Raw genomic sequence first — 16,129 nt, forward strand, 5'->3', positions numbered from 1 at the left:
CAGAACTTGAGATCAGCTCCTCTCCAAAAACACTCTTAAGGGCAGAGAAAAGCTTCTGCCTCAATCTTCTCTGCCCCAAAGGCCATCTTCACTTTAGTGCCTGATCTGTGCACTAGTGTTTACGTTAACTCACAGCCGTGCTGGGAGCAAATCCCTTGAACACCTAATTACCCTTGACTACTGTCCCATCTAACCTCTGTGTTCCTCGGTAGCCTGGTGTCATCCCAAAAGCCACAGCCTGATTCACAGTATGGGTCATAGCAGTGGCTGCTGCCATCAACACTCTGGTTGTGACACACACTGGCCACTCACCTTCTTCCTGGAGACCCATCCTCATCCCAAGCCCAGCCTGGATCCACAGCAGGCTCTGACCTATGACACCATCATCATCCATCATCCACTGTCACTCAACCTTCTGACCCTCTACGTGCTCTGACCCCTTCCACACTGCTGAATGCCCGGGGTTCAGGTCTTAGCAGTAGCCACTCAGATCTGTCCTGCTGCCCTCTCTGCCGAAAATAAAGGCCTTTTCTACTCTTATTTTTGGTGGGGATAACAGGAATTCATTGAAGAAGTATTGTTATGCCATGAATGCCAAAGGGGACATAATCATACCACACGTCCACGATGACTTCATAATTTATTTTTCTTCAAGTTAAGGCTGTATTACTTAATAGATACTTGCCTTAAATCCTTCTTTATTGTATAACGCCTCTTTAAAAGTACTTATTGGTGCCCAGCATCAGATGACAATGGTTTAGGGTAAATTCTTTTTTCCCACCACCATGACATTCCCATATTTCCTCCTATTTCATACGTTTCCTAAAGCAAGATTTTTGTCTATTATGATGTTCATAGCTAAGAACCTAAGAAGTAGAAAAATGCCTAAACATTTAAAGTGGAATTTATTCCAAGTGTGCTGACCATCTGAATTAATCTGGAATGCCTCCAAGACATCTTATTCCATTGCTGTTCAATGAGCCTGAAGTACAAAAAAAGCAAAGACTTTAATAATAAAAATCATATCAAGTAAATCTGGAAAGTACTGCTTAATTACCCACAAGGAATCTATTCATCTTGTAGGAAAACAATTTATAAGTAAGAGTATTTGAAGATTTTATTTCCATGTAGGCACAAAAATTTCCACTCCTGAATACTTTTTTTCAACAGATTCAAAATTTTAGAGGTTTGGATTAACTTCTATGCTACTAGATGCTTTTAAAAGATTTAAATAATTGGGGCGCCTGGGTGGCTCAGTGCGTTAAGCCTCTGCCTTCGGCTCAGGTCATGATCTCAGGGTCCTGGGATCGAGCCCTGCATGATCTCAGGGTCCTGGGATAGAGCCCTGCCTCGTGCTCTCTGCTCAGCAGGGAGCCTACTTCCCCCTCTCTCTCTGTCTGCCTCTCTGCCTACTTGTGATCTCTCTCTCCGTCAAATAAATAAAATCTTCAAAAAATTTTAAAATAATTTTTAGTAGAGCAACAGCTATCTTTTTTTTTTTTAATTCATTTGAGAAAGAGAGAGAGAGAATGAGAAAGAGAGAGAGCACAAGCAGCATCGGGGAGGGTCAGAGGGAAAAGCAGACTCCCCACTGCACAGGGAGCCAGATGCAGGACAGATGCGGGACTTAATCCCTGGACTCCAGATCATGACCTGAGCTGAAGGCAGTCGCTTAACAAACTGAGCCACCTAAGCACCCCACAGCAATAGCTATCTTTCAATTATTATTAAAGTTGCAGTGTGGTCTACTAATGGGTCAGGAAAAAAAAAAATCACAAATTATTCACAGGTGCGATCACTTTAAATATTTATTCACATTAGAATTACTTATTCTCCTACAGGTTATATTAAAGACCATTGATAAGATATGCCTACATTCTCTCATGATAAAGTATGTATCATCTGTAGCATATCTAACTATGAACAGTAAGAAAATTATTAAACACTGCTGCCAAATTATACAATTCCCAGTATCAATAAATTACCAGTATCAATAAATGGCTACTAAATTTCAAAACCAGGCTGATAACTCTTATTTCCAAGATAAAAAGTTAAAACAAAACTAAAACGGACACAGCAGTGCAATTCCCCTAGTCAGGGATACCAGCTAATGGATACCCACTGGTACCCATTGCAGTGAGCCGATCACTTGAACTTGTCCTAAGTAGGGCATTGTGAAAAACCAGGTCATTATCACTGCTGCAAAGATAAAGCGGCATGTAATGTAGTGTCGGCTGAATATAAGGAACATGATAGAGCAGAATCCCCAAGAGGGCAGGGATTCTTACCTGCTTTTGATCAGAAGTATATGCTTAGTGCTTATAACAATGCCTGACATGTAGTAGGTGCTCGATAGCTATTTGTGGAATGAATGACTGAACAAGAAACCAGAGGAGGCTAGTTCAATAAAGCTAAAATATACAAAGTAAATTGTTCATCAACCACTTAAAGATAAAGAAATACAGTAGGAAAAAGTCTCTACCGATGTTACAATTCAGTCAGACTGCCGGGGAGGGGGAAGGAGGCAGAAGTGCCACTGAGGCGGAGTATGTAGTTACTGAGTAACTATTCAGTATCCAGTAGCACTAAGGAAGGAAGGGAGAAGTCTTCCCAGGACTAGAATATGGAGAGAAAAGGAGCAAATGGGTGCCCAAGGAGCAGTGCTTAGCAATAAACAAGGTCAACAGCAGGGCATGTAGACAGTAAGTGGGTCTAAGGTTAGCCCATGAATAAAAAGACACAGCTGTGACATGGAAAGTGAGGATCTCCTTTCAGAAACCAAAGGATCTTCCAGCATATTCATCACTGGCCTTTCTCTGAGCTGCCTCGTCCTTGGGATACACCTGTACAGCACAGCATTTTCATGTCATATCCCTTAGAAAGCTCAGCACTGAGGGCCTCACCCAAACATGACAATCAGTATATGCCTGTTGAAGCATGATGAATGCATGGTTTTAGTGGCATAATCTGGCACTAACCATACTGTGAAATGGAAGGATGCCTAAGAAACTACCTGTTTTCTCCCAACAAAACCTCTTCTACCCCTCCCAGGTACCCCGTTCTCCAGGAATCCCTTTGTATGTGCCAGATATGTATCTCTATCCCATTCCAATCCCTGTTACCGGGTTTCCCAACCTCTACCCCATAAAGTAGAGAATTCAAATATGAGGGACAGAACATTTTATATTAAAATGTAAATGAAGGGGGCGCCTGGGTGGCTCAGTGGGTTAAAGCCTCTGCCTTCAGCTCAGATCATGATCCCAGGGTTCTGGGATCAAGCCCCGCATCGGGCTCTCTGCTAAGCAGGAAGCCTGCTTCCTCCTCTGTCTCTGCCTGCCTCTCTGCCTACTTGTGATCTCTGTCTGTCAAATAAATAAATAAAATCTTTTATAAATAAATAAATAAAATATAAATGGAGGATCCATAATCACAAATGCCCTTTTTAAGGGGCCAGGAAAGAAGTGGGGGTGGGGGGGGGTGAGGAGACTGTTATCTGAGGCCAAAATTGGGAGGACCTAAGAAAGCCTTTAAGTTGAAGAGATTATGGCTAGGAACCCTGGGTCCCCCATCTCAGAGCACCTGGTAACTTATGTCATGGTATGACAAGCTACAACGGTTTCCCTTCCTTTGGTCTTCCCTACTCGGTCTCTAAATGGTTTTAACTTTTTCCATATAGTGGTGACTCCCGAATGTGTTTCTCCAATCCAGACCTCTCCTCTGACCTTCTGACTTACAGGCACAGTCACCAGTTCCCCAGGTGGGTGTCAGGCTTTTCTAACTCAGTAAGCACGCAGCTAAACTCAATGTCTGCTCCCAAAACCAGTCTTTTCCATCTTAGCAAACAGCACTATCCTCCACTCAAGTGTCCAAGCATTAAACTGAGGAAGCACCTTGAATGTCTTCCTTTTATTCATTTCCTGAATCCAATACTTCCAATCCTACTTCCAAAATAAAAAAGCTTCTTCCAAAAATATATACTTCAGATATATCTTTGGATATATATTACTTCCAAACTATAGCTTAAAATCTAGTACTATGATGTCCGAATTCCAGAACTCACCATTTCTTTCTTGTTCCTGAAAACCACCTCCTAATGTCCTGTCTTAGCCAGCTCTGGCTGCTATAACAAAACACCACAGACTGAGTGGCTTAAACAACAGAAACTTACTTCTCACTCTTCTGGAGGTTCGGAAGGAAGTCTAAGACCAAGGTGAGTTTCTGATAAAGACCGTCTTCCTAGTTTGCAGAAGGCCATCTTCTTGCCGCATCCTCACAGGGCAGAAAGAGATAATCTCTCTTGTGTCTCTTTTTATAAGGGTTTTAATCCCATTCACAAAGGCTCCACCCTCACAACCTAATTACCTCCAGTGACCTCCATCTCCAAGTACAATCACACTGGGAATTAAGGCTTCAACACAGGACTGGGGGGGATGGGGGAGACACAAACATTCAGTCCATAGTACCACCACCTCACTTCTACTCCTTCTTCTCTCATTCATCAGACCACTACTACACTAAAGTCCTATAAAGCAAAGCATGTCATGTGACTCCTCTGCTCAAAATCCTTCTAGGTTCTCTGACTGCACCCAGAATAGAGCCCCACTCCATCATGTCCACAAAGCCCTACTTGATCTCGTGTCTGCCCACCTCAAAAGTTCTATTGTGTATCACTCTCCCCAAGGCTCAGCACCTGACTCCTCTCTCAATTCCGCCAAACCAAGCTCCTTGTTACATCAGGACCTTCATGCATGCTGGGTCTCTGCCTGGCACGCCCTTCACACTCCTTGGATACTCCTTTCTGATCCCTTAGAGCTTAGTTAAATGCTACCTCTTCTTAAGGGTCTCACTAGATCACTATTATTCTTTTTCTTTTTTTTTTTTTTTTAAAGATTTTATTTATTTATTTGACAGACAGAGAGATCACAAGTAAGCAGAGAGGCAGGCAGAGAGAGAGGAGGAAGCAGGCTCCCCGCGGAGCAGAGAGCCCGATGCGGGGCTCGATCCCAGGACCCTGAGATCACGACCCGAGCCGAAGGCAGCGGCTCAATCCACTGAGCCACCCAGGCGCCCCTATTATTCTTTTTCTTAGCAGCTGAACTTAGCAGCTGAACATTTCCTACATGTCATTTATTGCAACTGGGACTGATTTAAGTATGCATTTGCTTGCTATTTTTTGTCCATCTTCCCCACTAGACTTCTAATTCCATGAGGACAGGTCCATACCCACATTTGTGTTTTGTGCTAAGCATCTAGCACAAAGTTTAGCATCCAGGAGAAAATTAAAATTCACCGAATGAATAAAGAAACCTACACATACACATAATGCCTAAAATCAGGGACAGGAAGAGGCCCAAATGTGTTCTTGGGGAGCAATACAGTGCAAATGTCAAAAAGTAGAGGGGTGCCTGGGTTAAGGTGATTAAGCATTGGACTCTTGATTTTGGCTCAGGTCATGATCTCAGGGCGGTGAGATCGAGCTCCATGTCAGGCTCCATGGCCCAGCACGGAGTCTGCTTATTCATCTTCCTAAGAAGAAAAGTAAGAGTAAGAAGAGTAGAAGAGTAAGAAGAAAAAACACGAAGGACATGATTTGGAGTGATTCTAAATAAGCCAAGGAAAAAACACATGGAGAGAATTATCTGATCTCAAATGTTCCCAACTTTTGACATGCTTGTGTTGGTACCAGACTAGTATTCAGAGGAGCCTACCTCACCTACCAACACTTCAAATGCTATGGAATAAATGTTTGTGTACCCCCCACATTCATAAGTTGAAACATCCTTCATCCCCAATATGATGGTACTTAGAGATGGGGCTTCTGGAGAGGAACAGGTCATGAAGATGGAGGCCTCCTGAATGGGATTCATGCTGTTATAGAAAGAAACCCCACAGAGCTCCCTTCCACCATGTGAGGTCACAGTGAGAAGACAACCAGTTAACAAACAGGAAGCAGGGCCTCACCAGACACTGTATCTGTCAATTCCTTGATCTTGGACTTCCCAGCCTCTAGAACTGTGACAAATAAATTACTCATAATTGTTTATAAGTCACCAGTCTATGGTATTTTTGTTGCAGCATCCCAAACATACTAAGACATCCAATCAACACATCCAAACCACCATCATCCTCTCTCCAACAACATTCTTCTCTCTTCCAGCATTCCTTATTCATATCAGTGATACCACCATTCTACCATCCTTTCGGACTCCCCGGGTAAAAATGTGAAGTAATCTTTGATACCCCCTCCCCTGGCCCCCACAGGCAAAACAGCACCAGCTCTAGTCAATTCCTTCAAAACACACAACCAGGGGCGCCTGGGTGGCTCAGTGGATTAAGCCGCTGCCTTCGGCTCAGGTCATGATCTCAGGGTCCTGGGATGGAGCCCCGCGTCGGGCTCTCTGCTCCGCAGGGAGCCTGCTTCCCTTCCTCTCTCTCTGCCTGCCTCTCTGCCTACTTGTGATCTCTTTCTCTGTCAAATGAATAAATAAAAAATCTTTAAAAAAAAAACAAAAAAACAAACAAAAAAAAACACACAACCATTCCCACTGACACTCCCCAATTATATCCTCTCACATGGACAGTACAATATCCCTCTGACTAATCTCTCTGCCTCCTTACTTTCCCTTCATTAATTCTACAAACTCTCCTCATAATACTACATGAGCACTTCGTAAATCACTCTCTTACCTCAACAAGCAATGGCCCTCCACAGCCCACAGAATTTAACCTGAACCCGAATGTAATTACATACATAATGTAAGGCACCCAGCACAGTGAAAGCTACATTGGATATATTCAATCTTTTCTCTCCCCCAACCTTTCTTCTGGCTTTCCAAACCTATTTCCTACCCCTCCTCTTTTTTCCTCCAAACAAACTCACTCCTCCTCATTCCTCATAAAACCCTATGCTTTCTAGCCGTTTTTTACTCATGTTGTTCCCTTCTCTACAAATTCTAATACTGGAAAGAAGACCTTCATCCCCACAGGAAAAGGACTCTTGGATCTACCCTTGATTTCGGAGAGCCGTCTGCCTGCCCCAGTGCAACTGCAAAGGGTTTCCCAGGCACCACAGAACAAGCTGACCTCACGTTGGGGACTTCGCCATCGCTTGCCCGTCCTCCATCTAGGAAAACACTGTTCTACCTTGGAGGTAATTCCTTGGTCTTTCCTCACAGTGAAGCTTAAAGGTCACCTCCTCAGAGTTGACCCAGACCATCACTCTATTTAAGCAGTCTCTTTCATGTGTCAAAATAACCAGAATTTTTTAAATTAAGCTATTTGTAACAGGCATGAAAGACAAAGATTTACTATCTTCATTAATAACTTTACTATACAAAACATGAGCAGAAAAGTAGTGTGAGAGGCTTTGAAGATAGACCTATTTGGATTCACATTCCGGCCCTGCTACTCCTCAGACTGGGACAGGCCACTAATATCTCTGAGCTCCAATTTTCTCATCTATAAAATGAGCATAACACTCTCTAGGTCACAAGGTTACTGTGAGGATTATAGACTGATGTCGGACACACCTGGAATAGACAATATTTCAATAGTTCAATAATGTTAAATAGCATTCGTACTGATAGACAAAATTATTAAGCATTTAATTTTTTAAATATGCAAAGACAAGGAACATCTAATTCACAGGAGAAAATAAATCTGGCAAACAAATATCTGGTAAATATACCTTAACAGAAGTAAAACAAGTACATAGTAAAACAAACTGCAATTAGCACAACATACCCAAGCATGCGGGCACACACAGGATTCTGATACCAACTGCGATGTGTGTGTTCTTTTAAAACCCAACCAAGGAATTCTGCACCACCAGCTGGGTGCCCCACAATGCATTGCAATTCTCACACCATCTGCCTGGAGCTGCTGTCAGATCCCAAGGTTAAAGGCTCAGTCCTTCTAAGACTGTGCCCACCTCCCACTTCAGAGGCCAATCACAAGCCCAGACTGTCATCTGTGCTTCTGACTCACTGGCTATATATTAGAGGTCCCCCCATCCCACCTTTGAGTTCAATTAATTTGTGAGAATGGCTCACAGAACTCAGAGAAATATTTTACTTAAAAGATTACTGGTTTATTATAAAAGGACGTAACTCAGGAACAGCCAGAGGGAAGAGATGTACAGGACAAGGTATGGGTAAAGGGCATAGAGCTCCCACGGTCTCTGAGCATGCCACTATACCTGAATCTCTACCTAGTCACCAACCCAAATGCTCTCTGAACCCCATCCTTTTGGGTTTTCAAAGGAGGTCTCATTACATAGGCATAACTGATCAAATTCATTCAACCTCCAGGACCTTTCCCCTCCACAGAGGTCAGGGGTGGGACTGAAAGTCCAACCCTCTCATCACACAATTGATTCCTCTAGTCACCAGCTTCCCTTCTTGGATGAACTAGGAGATTTTAAACAGTTACCATCAGCGTAACAAGACACCTTTATTGCTCTCATCAAAGGAAACTTCAAAGGTTTAGGAGCTCTGTGCCAGGAAAAGGGGACAAAGACCAATAAGTACTTCTTTTTATAAATCACAGTATCACAGCACAATTGTGATTTTATCATGACACCCAATACTCACACTTTTATACATGTAGATGGAAGTATAAACTGTAATTTGAACTTTGTATTAAAAATCCATTAAACTATTCCTTTGAGTCAGAAATCTCATCCCTAGGACTTTATTCTAAATAATCTCAGATACATAAAGGATACATGAAATGTTTCTCTCTGCATTATTTATAACAGCGCAAAAATACAAAGCAAAAATATAAATGTTTCTCTCTGCATTATTTATAACAGCAAAAAAATATAAAGCATAATGGTAATTATTAAAAGTTTCCAGTTACTGAGTGCTTCTTAGTAATCAAATTGGGTTAAGTACACTGCACACAACTGTCTATATTTAGTCTTCATAACAATCTTTGAAGTAGGTATTATTATAAAATCCTTATTTACAAAGAAACTGAGGCTTAGAGACAGCAAGTGAGTAATCCAGACTCACAGGTAGCAGGGCCAAAACCAAACCTGGGAAAATCTGATTCCAGTGCCAAGATCTTAACCACTGAACTAGAGGGTTTGTACTCCATGAAACAGGTTGCCTTTTTTTTTTTTTTTTTAACATTTTATTTATTTATTTATTTGAGAGCGAGAGAAAAAGAGTGCACACAAGCAGGGGAAGCAGAAGAGGGAGAGTAAGAAACAGGCTCTCCACTGAGCGGGGAGCCCAATGCAGGACTCAATCCCAGGACCGTGGGATCATGACCTGAGCTGAAGGCAGATACTTAACCAAGTGAGCCACCCAGGCACCCTGAACATACCACTTTCTAAAGAAGGTTATGAAAACTATGTAATCATATAGGAAAACGCTTCTGATTAAATAATGCGGATTATATCTGTGTTAAAGCTCTGGACACAGGAAAAATTTAATTTCACTGATTTGATCAATGGAGTAATTTAATTCCACTAAACTGAAAGGAAATACCTGGAAGGCTACACACCAAAATGTTAGCAGTATTTACAAACAGTAGTGGATGGTGAGATTACTGTTTCTTACTTTTTTCTATTATCCAAATTATCTGTAACATGCACTTATTTTTATTTTCATAAGGACAAACATACAAATGTGATTATCATTCTACCCGGGTTTTAGTAGTTTCACAATTATGAAAGGGGGCTGAGGAGATTAAGAAGACCTGTATTCTATTTCTCAAGTATTGGGCCAAAGTTTCTTCATTTTGAAGACAGAATTCAAGGTTCATCCTGCTGGTGAGAAAAAACTATTTACCTTTATGATATATACTGTTTCGCAAAAGTGGCACACCTCTTAGTAAATCATATCTACACGCATTATAGCACATTGTTTAGAATGGAAGCTCTAGAATCTAAATAATTAAAATCCAAAGCAGAAGTTATCACTAACTTCTCTGTGTAACCTTGGACAAACGATCTCAAGACTTCAGTTAATATCACCTACCTCAAAGGTTGTCCTAAGCATCAAATGAAATAATGAATGTAAATTTTGCAGCACAGTCCCTGCCTATGGTAAGCACTCCATATATATTCATACCTATTATTCACAAGTAGAGACACCCTTCCAAAAATATCAGATCTAGGGACACCTGGTTGGCTCAGTCGTTGCGCCACTGTCTTCCACCCCAGGGTTCTGGGATCAAGTCCCACATCGGGCTCCTTTCTCGGCAGGGAGCCTTCTTCTCTCTCTGCCTCTGCCCGCTTGTGCGTGCTCTCACTCTCTCTCTCTCTCTCTCTCTCTGGCAAATAAATAAATAAATAAAATCTTTTAAAAAAATCAGATCTAGTACATAAGATGTCATCAGACAAGGAAAAGGTAAATGTTCTCTTACTGCTTCCATTGTTCTGATAATAGACACTAGATCCTTCCGAGATTACATATAACTTGCAGAAGAAATGGTAAAAGTCATGCAATTGTCATACTTCGAGTTTACTACATGTCCCTCCTACCAATGAGAGTACTAGATGGACTGCTCTTCCCCCCACCTTCATCAATTACCCCTCCTTAGCTAAGTGGCAGCCTACCCCAGTCCTGGGCTCAACCTGGAAGCCTGGATCCTTTCCCATCTCCAGGAACAATCTGTTCTATGACCTTGGGGAAATCAGTTACTTAGTCCTTCCATTTCCTCTTCCCTGCCAAAGCAAAAATAGTAATAATAGCAGCAGCAGTAGTAGTAGTAGTAGAAGTAGTAAAGAAAAAGGAAAAAAATATATATCTTTTAAATACCGAAGCCTGCAGTTAATGGCCCAGCTCCATACAAACTGGGACAACACCTATGGCCAAGGCGGGGAAAGTAAGGATGGAGAACTGAGAAAAGTAGGCGTTCCCTGGGCACCACCCTTCCACCCTCTGCCCTTCCAGACTGCGGCATGCCCTCTCACCCATCTCGAGGGTTCTGAGGGGATGCCTCTCAAGGGTTGTACAGTCACAAAATAGCGCGAGGAGGAAACCACAGTCAGTCCCTAAAGTAGGTAGGCTCCAGAAAGCAGGGCAGGAATGACAACAAGATGCAAGGAGATCAGCCTGCCGGCCGCTGTCCACACGAGTGGGGCGGCACTCCTTGCGAGGCCCCCACAGGCCTGGGAGTCTGGGTTGCACCAGGAGCAGACAGGGCAGCCCCTAGCTCACCATACTCCTGGGGCTCCGGGTCGGGCTGGAAAGTGAAGTGAGCCACATGCCTCCTCTGCGCCGCAAACCCAGTGGCTGAGTCGGGTTGCAGCAAGCCCCGCAGCAGCCCCGCGCCTCGAAGCCGACGCCACTGTCCTTCTGCCCCAGCCGCTCGCAGCCTCAACAGCCCGCCGGCAGCCGCCGCCAACGCCGCCATCCCCACTTGCACAACGGGATTGCAAGCTACGCCGCGGTACACTGCCGGCAGAGGGGGCGGAGCACCAAGACGACTTCCATATTGGTAGGACCCAAGGGGAGGACTCATGAAGCGGACCAATCGGAGCTAGGAATGCGGGGGTGGGGAAGGCGACGAGAGGAGGCCAGAGGCCTTTGCCTGTAGTGCGCATGCGGAAGAGGAGCTGGGGAGGGGGCGAGCGAGCAGGTGAGCTCCAATGAAATTGTTCCTGGAGGTGGAGCCTCATCCAGTCACTGCAGGGTCCCAGGGCGTGCGGGCGCGGGTCGGTAATGTTACAAGCTAATCCTGGAGTTGCTCCTTACTGATGTCATTTGCATTGTCACCTCCTTTTTCATTTTGAGATTTATACTTTTTAAAATGTAACCCTTTTTTATCCGCTCCTATTCTTGTATATTAATTTATAAGTAAAAGATGAAAGAGTTCCTGATTGGCATTGATCATTCTTCTTGGGTTTCAAAAAACTGGGAATCGCTGCTCAGAGTTTGCGCTCTTTATTCAGAGCCTCTTTGAATGCTTACTAAGCATGTAAACATTTTTACTGCTTTTGTTTTTCAGGATTTAGAGGAGAGTTAGAAAGGTAAACTCAGATTTCATCCTGCAAATCCATTTAAAAGGAATTCAGATGCATTTTGCCCAGGTGCCGTGAAAAATGACCTGACCGACTTACTATAGCTTAGAAACACGGAGAATTCCAATCGTTAACTTGGGTTTCTAATAATCAGCTTCAAAAATGTTAGTTTTAAAAATCCAAATGCTTAAAAGGATAACTTCCCTGCTCATGAATTTAAAAAATCACAGTAAAATATGACAGACAAAAGTGGAAAGTGTTTCCATGAGATGAAGAGGGGAGGGGGGAAGGTCAGGCCCTAAACAGAATTGGGAGAGGAATGGGAGAAAATGAAGAGAAGGAAGAGGGGGGAAAAATGTTCTTCTGTTATTCTTAGCCTCACAACCTATGTTTGCTTTTACAAGGGAGACAAGGGAGGAGAGCGAAGAAATGGGATGAGGACAAAGGCCAGGCGATGCACCAACCTCCTGTTTTCTGATTGGGACTGAGAGACAGAAATTTAAACTGCTAAAGAGAGAACCAGAATTATATCCATCATCCCTCCTCCTACACCAATAATGGATATTATTCCTCTTCCTACTCTTAGACCTGCGAGGGACTTGGTGCTGGGTGTGGAGCCTGGTTAAGATTCTCTCTCTCCCTTTCCCTCTACTCCTCCTCCCCCTCCCTCCCTCTCTACATAATAATAATAATAATAATAATAATAATAATAGAATGTCATAGTTGGTAGAGAAACAAATTACATAACTACAATCCAGTGTCGTAGGGGCTCTAAAACAGTGTGAACAAAGTGAACCACACAGAGCAATAAGCTCTGTTTTTAGAAGTCAAAGAATGCTTCTAGAAGTAATGCTGAGCTGGACCTAAAAGATGAGTAGAAATTATCAGGCAAACGAGGGAGGGGAAAGTATCCTAAACAAATAAAAAAAAAACACAAATGTTATGTCTTGGAGTATAGGGATTGACAGGAGTCAGAAAGAGAAATTAGAGGGAGATTTTCAAGGTCTTCATATGTTGGTCTAAGAAGAGTAGACTTACAACTACATGGAGTCAGGAACAACAAAGAGAACACCTAATAGATTTGTCTGCCAAGCAAATTATTATTGGGGGGAGGTTGAAATTTTTCCTATCCCCCCCATACCATCTGCCTGATAACCAAGGAAATGTCTGTAATTAAAGTGGGATCGACCCTGGCTATATTTCACTGATAGTAGGTTGGGAAACTATCATTTTCTGTGAATTTTGGAAGCATTATTTAGAAAGATCAGGTATCTTTAAATGCCACCGAGAGATGCAAAAAAACGAGAGTTTTCAGAAGTCTAGTGGACAAGAAAAATATGACTACATTTGAGTTCCTGATTCTACTTGCTCCTGAGGCCTAAGTGCGTTCTGGTCCTGGGTTTCTATGAGACTACAAGACTCCATGATAGCCTTAAAATAGATTCTCCTCTTAGCTTACGTTACATCTAATTGCATTTCTGCAAACTTAACCTCACTGAACACCTTAAGAACCCGTAACAGGGGAGAGCATACAAAACGAAGTTGCTCGTTGTTCTTCAGAATGACTCTTGGCTTATTCTCTGTCACTGAGCTTCAGTATCTGTACAACCTATGCCTGTTTGAACTCAGTTTGGTTTTGGACACCCTTCATCTATAGCAACATAATATTTTGTAGTCTTATATCTTATAGTCCTGATCCCTGCTCCCATTCAAACTCAACCAGAGACATCAGGAACATGAAGTCACCAAGGGCTCACATTCTTGCTTTAGAATTTTAAAGTAGATCGTAATGCTGGTGGCAGAAACAACAATTTGAGAAAAGAATTTGAGTTTTAAAGACTAGTTTCTAAGTATTAAACCTGAAACTGGAACCTGAATGACTTATGGCACAAAATTCATGATTGAAATAAAATATTATAAATAGCATACTAATTGAAGAGCCAGGTTTTCCTACCTTCCATGGAGGCAGAGCCATAGCACACAAGAGAACCATGGGTGTTCTTCTTTACAGATAGGTCTAGGAGTATCACAGAGTCCTCACATCCCCCACAATGGCATGGCATTTGGAACAAAGGAATGCTTCTTTTATATGGCCAAGAGAGATGCAGGTATGGTATCAAGTTCCAAAGAACTTAAGAAGGCCCAGTAGTCAGAATGACAAGGGATTTGTATCTAGAATATACTTTTTAAAAATTCTTAAACTTGATAATAAGAGGATAAATTACTTAATTAAAAAAATAAGCAAAGAATGCAACCACTGGTGGTGGGAATGCAAAATGGTGCAGCTGTGTTGGAAGACTTGCAAAACTTTGAAACTTGCAAAACTAGAAATACTCTAACCATATGATCCAGCAGTCATGCTCCTTGCTATTGACCCAAAGGAGCTGAAAATTTATACCCACAAAAAATTGCCTACACAAGGGTTTATTGAATCTTGAATTCCAAATTTGAAAGGAACCAAGATGTCCTTTAGTACATGGGAAAATTCTTAACTTGATAATAAGAATAATAATAAATTCTTAAACTTGATAATACTTAAACTTGATAATTGGACGGATAAGTAAAATGTGGTATACCCAGATAATGCACTAGTATTTGGCACTAAAAAGAAATGAGCTAACAAGTCATGAAAAAACATGAAGGAAACTTAAATGCGTATTACTAAGTGAAAGAATTCAGTCACAAAAGACCACATAGTATACAATTCCATTTATATGAAATTTCCAGAACAGGCAAATCGGTGGAAACAGAAAGTAGATTAATGGTTGCCAGGGGCTAGGGAAAAGGAGTAATGGCGAATGGTTGCTATTACGTATGCAGTTTCTTTTGAGGTAATGAAAATATTCTAAACTTAAATAACAGTGATGGTCACACAATTTTGTGAATGTACTGAAAACCACTGAATTTACACTAAAAGTCGATTTAATACTATATAAATTATATTTCAACAAGGCTGTTGTTCAAAAATCAAGTTATAGTAGAATAATAAAAGTTACATTTGTCCACCTAAATATGTGGTTCAGGAGATTCATTCCCCTACAGCATGTGTTTGAGATGGATGTTAGTTCATAGACTCTGATTGGTCCAGATTCAGAACTGGACATACTCAGATGGAAGAGCTCTAGGATGGTCCTTGCTTTGCTGCTTACCACATGAGTTGGGATCATTCTGCAAACAAAATCCAGAATATAGTCAAAGCCAATGTATTCATTCCCTAGGGCTGCTGTAACCAAGTACCACAAACTGAGGACAGAAATTTATTGTCGCCCAGGTCTGGGGCTAGAAATCCAAGGTGAAAGTGTTGGCAGAGTCGTACTCTGAAAGCTGTAGGGCAATCCTTCCTTGTCTCCTCCTAGCTTCTGGTGTTTTACCAGCCATCGTTGATGTTCCTTGGCTTGCAGCTGCATAAATCCAATCTCTACCTTTGTCTTCACAAGATGTTCTTGCTGTTCTTCTTTTCTTGTCTCCGGTATCTTCACACAACCATCTTAGGAGGACACATCCAGTCTTATTGGCTTATGAGCTCACCCTACTCCAGTATGATCTCATCTTAACTAATTATGTCTACAAGAACTCTTCTTCCACATTAAGCCATGTTCTGAAGTACTAGGTGTGAAATACTGGAGGTTAGATTCAACATATCTTTTGGGGGATGGGCACAATTCAATCCTCGACAGCCAGAGAGTCAATGTCAGAACAGACGCTGAATGGATGCTTCTGATGAACTTTCTGAAGATGCCTGCCTTGCTAAAGAGTTTTTATCAGTTGTTTCATAGATTTCTTCCAATATGAAATTCTGTGATTTGGAGTAGAGTTAAAGAAACTGGAGATATTTGGTCTACATAAGACTTTTAAAGTGATATATGGAATTCTCCTTAAATGTTTGAAGGTGTCCTTGTAGAAAAAGGATTAAATGTTCTGTTTGGTTCTGACAAGAAAAACAAGAAACTGAAGAAGCAAATTCCAGCTCAATATAATGTACATGAAGTATATAAAGTAGATTGCCTTGGGATGTGATGCATTCTCTCTCATTAGAAATAGACAAGTACAGGATGGAAGTTGGAGGAGACTCTTGGGAGGATTTAGACTTCGTTTAGGAGTTGTTTAGGGGCCTCCTAATTTTAAGAATCTGATTCTGCTAATTACTAGTGTGCA

At 41.9% G+C, this 16,129-nt stretch overlaps 1 protein-coding gene across 2 annotated transcripts in view; it reads right to left on the bottom strand.

Moving 5' to 3' along the window:
* Positions 1–11,443, bottom strand: part of BCKDHB (branched chain keto acid dehydrogenase E1 subunit beta) — a 232,473-nt gene extending 221,030 nt beyond the window's left edge. The window contains exon 1 of one of the 2 annotated variants that reach the window (XM_046006755.1): positions 11,172–11,437. In XM_046006755.1, the coding sequence (XP_045862711.1) occupies positions 11,172–11,367 (196 nt within the window). In that variant the 5' untranslated portion in view covers positions 11,368–11,437. Of the gene's footprint in view, positions 1–11,171 lie in introns of both variants that reach the window. The other variant, XM_046006756.1, reaches the window with a different exon arrangement.
* Positions 11,444–16,129: the final 4,686 nt, after the last annotated feature.

This window comes from Meles meles, chromosome 5 (assembly GCF_922984935.1).
Source record: "Meles meles chromosome 5, mMelMel3.1 paternal haplotype, whole genome shotgun sequence".
In the NCBI taxonomy this organism is placed as follows: Eukaryota; Metazoa; Chordata; class Mammalia; order Carnivora; family Mustelidae; genus Meles; species Meles meles.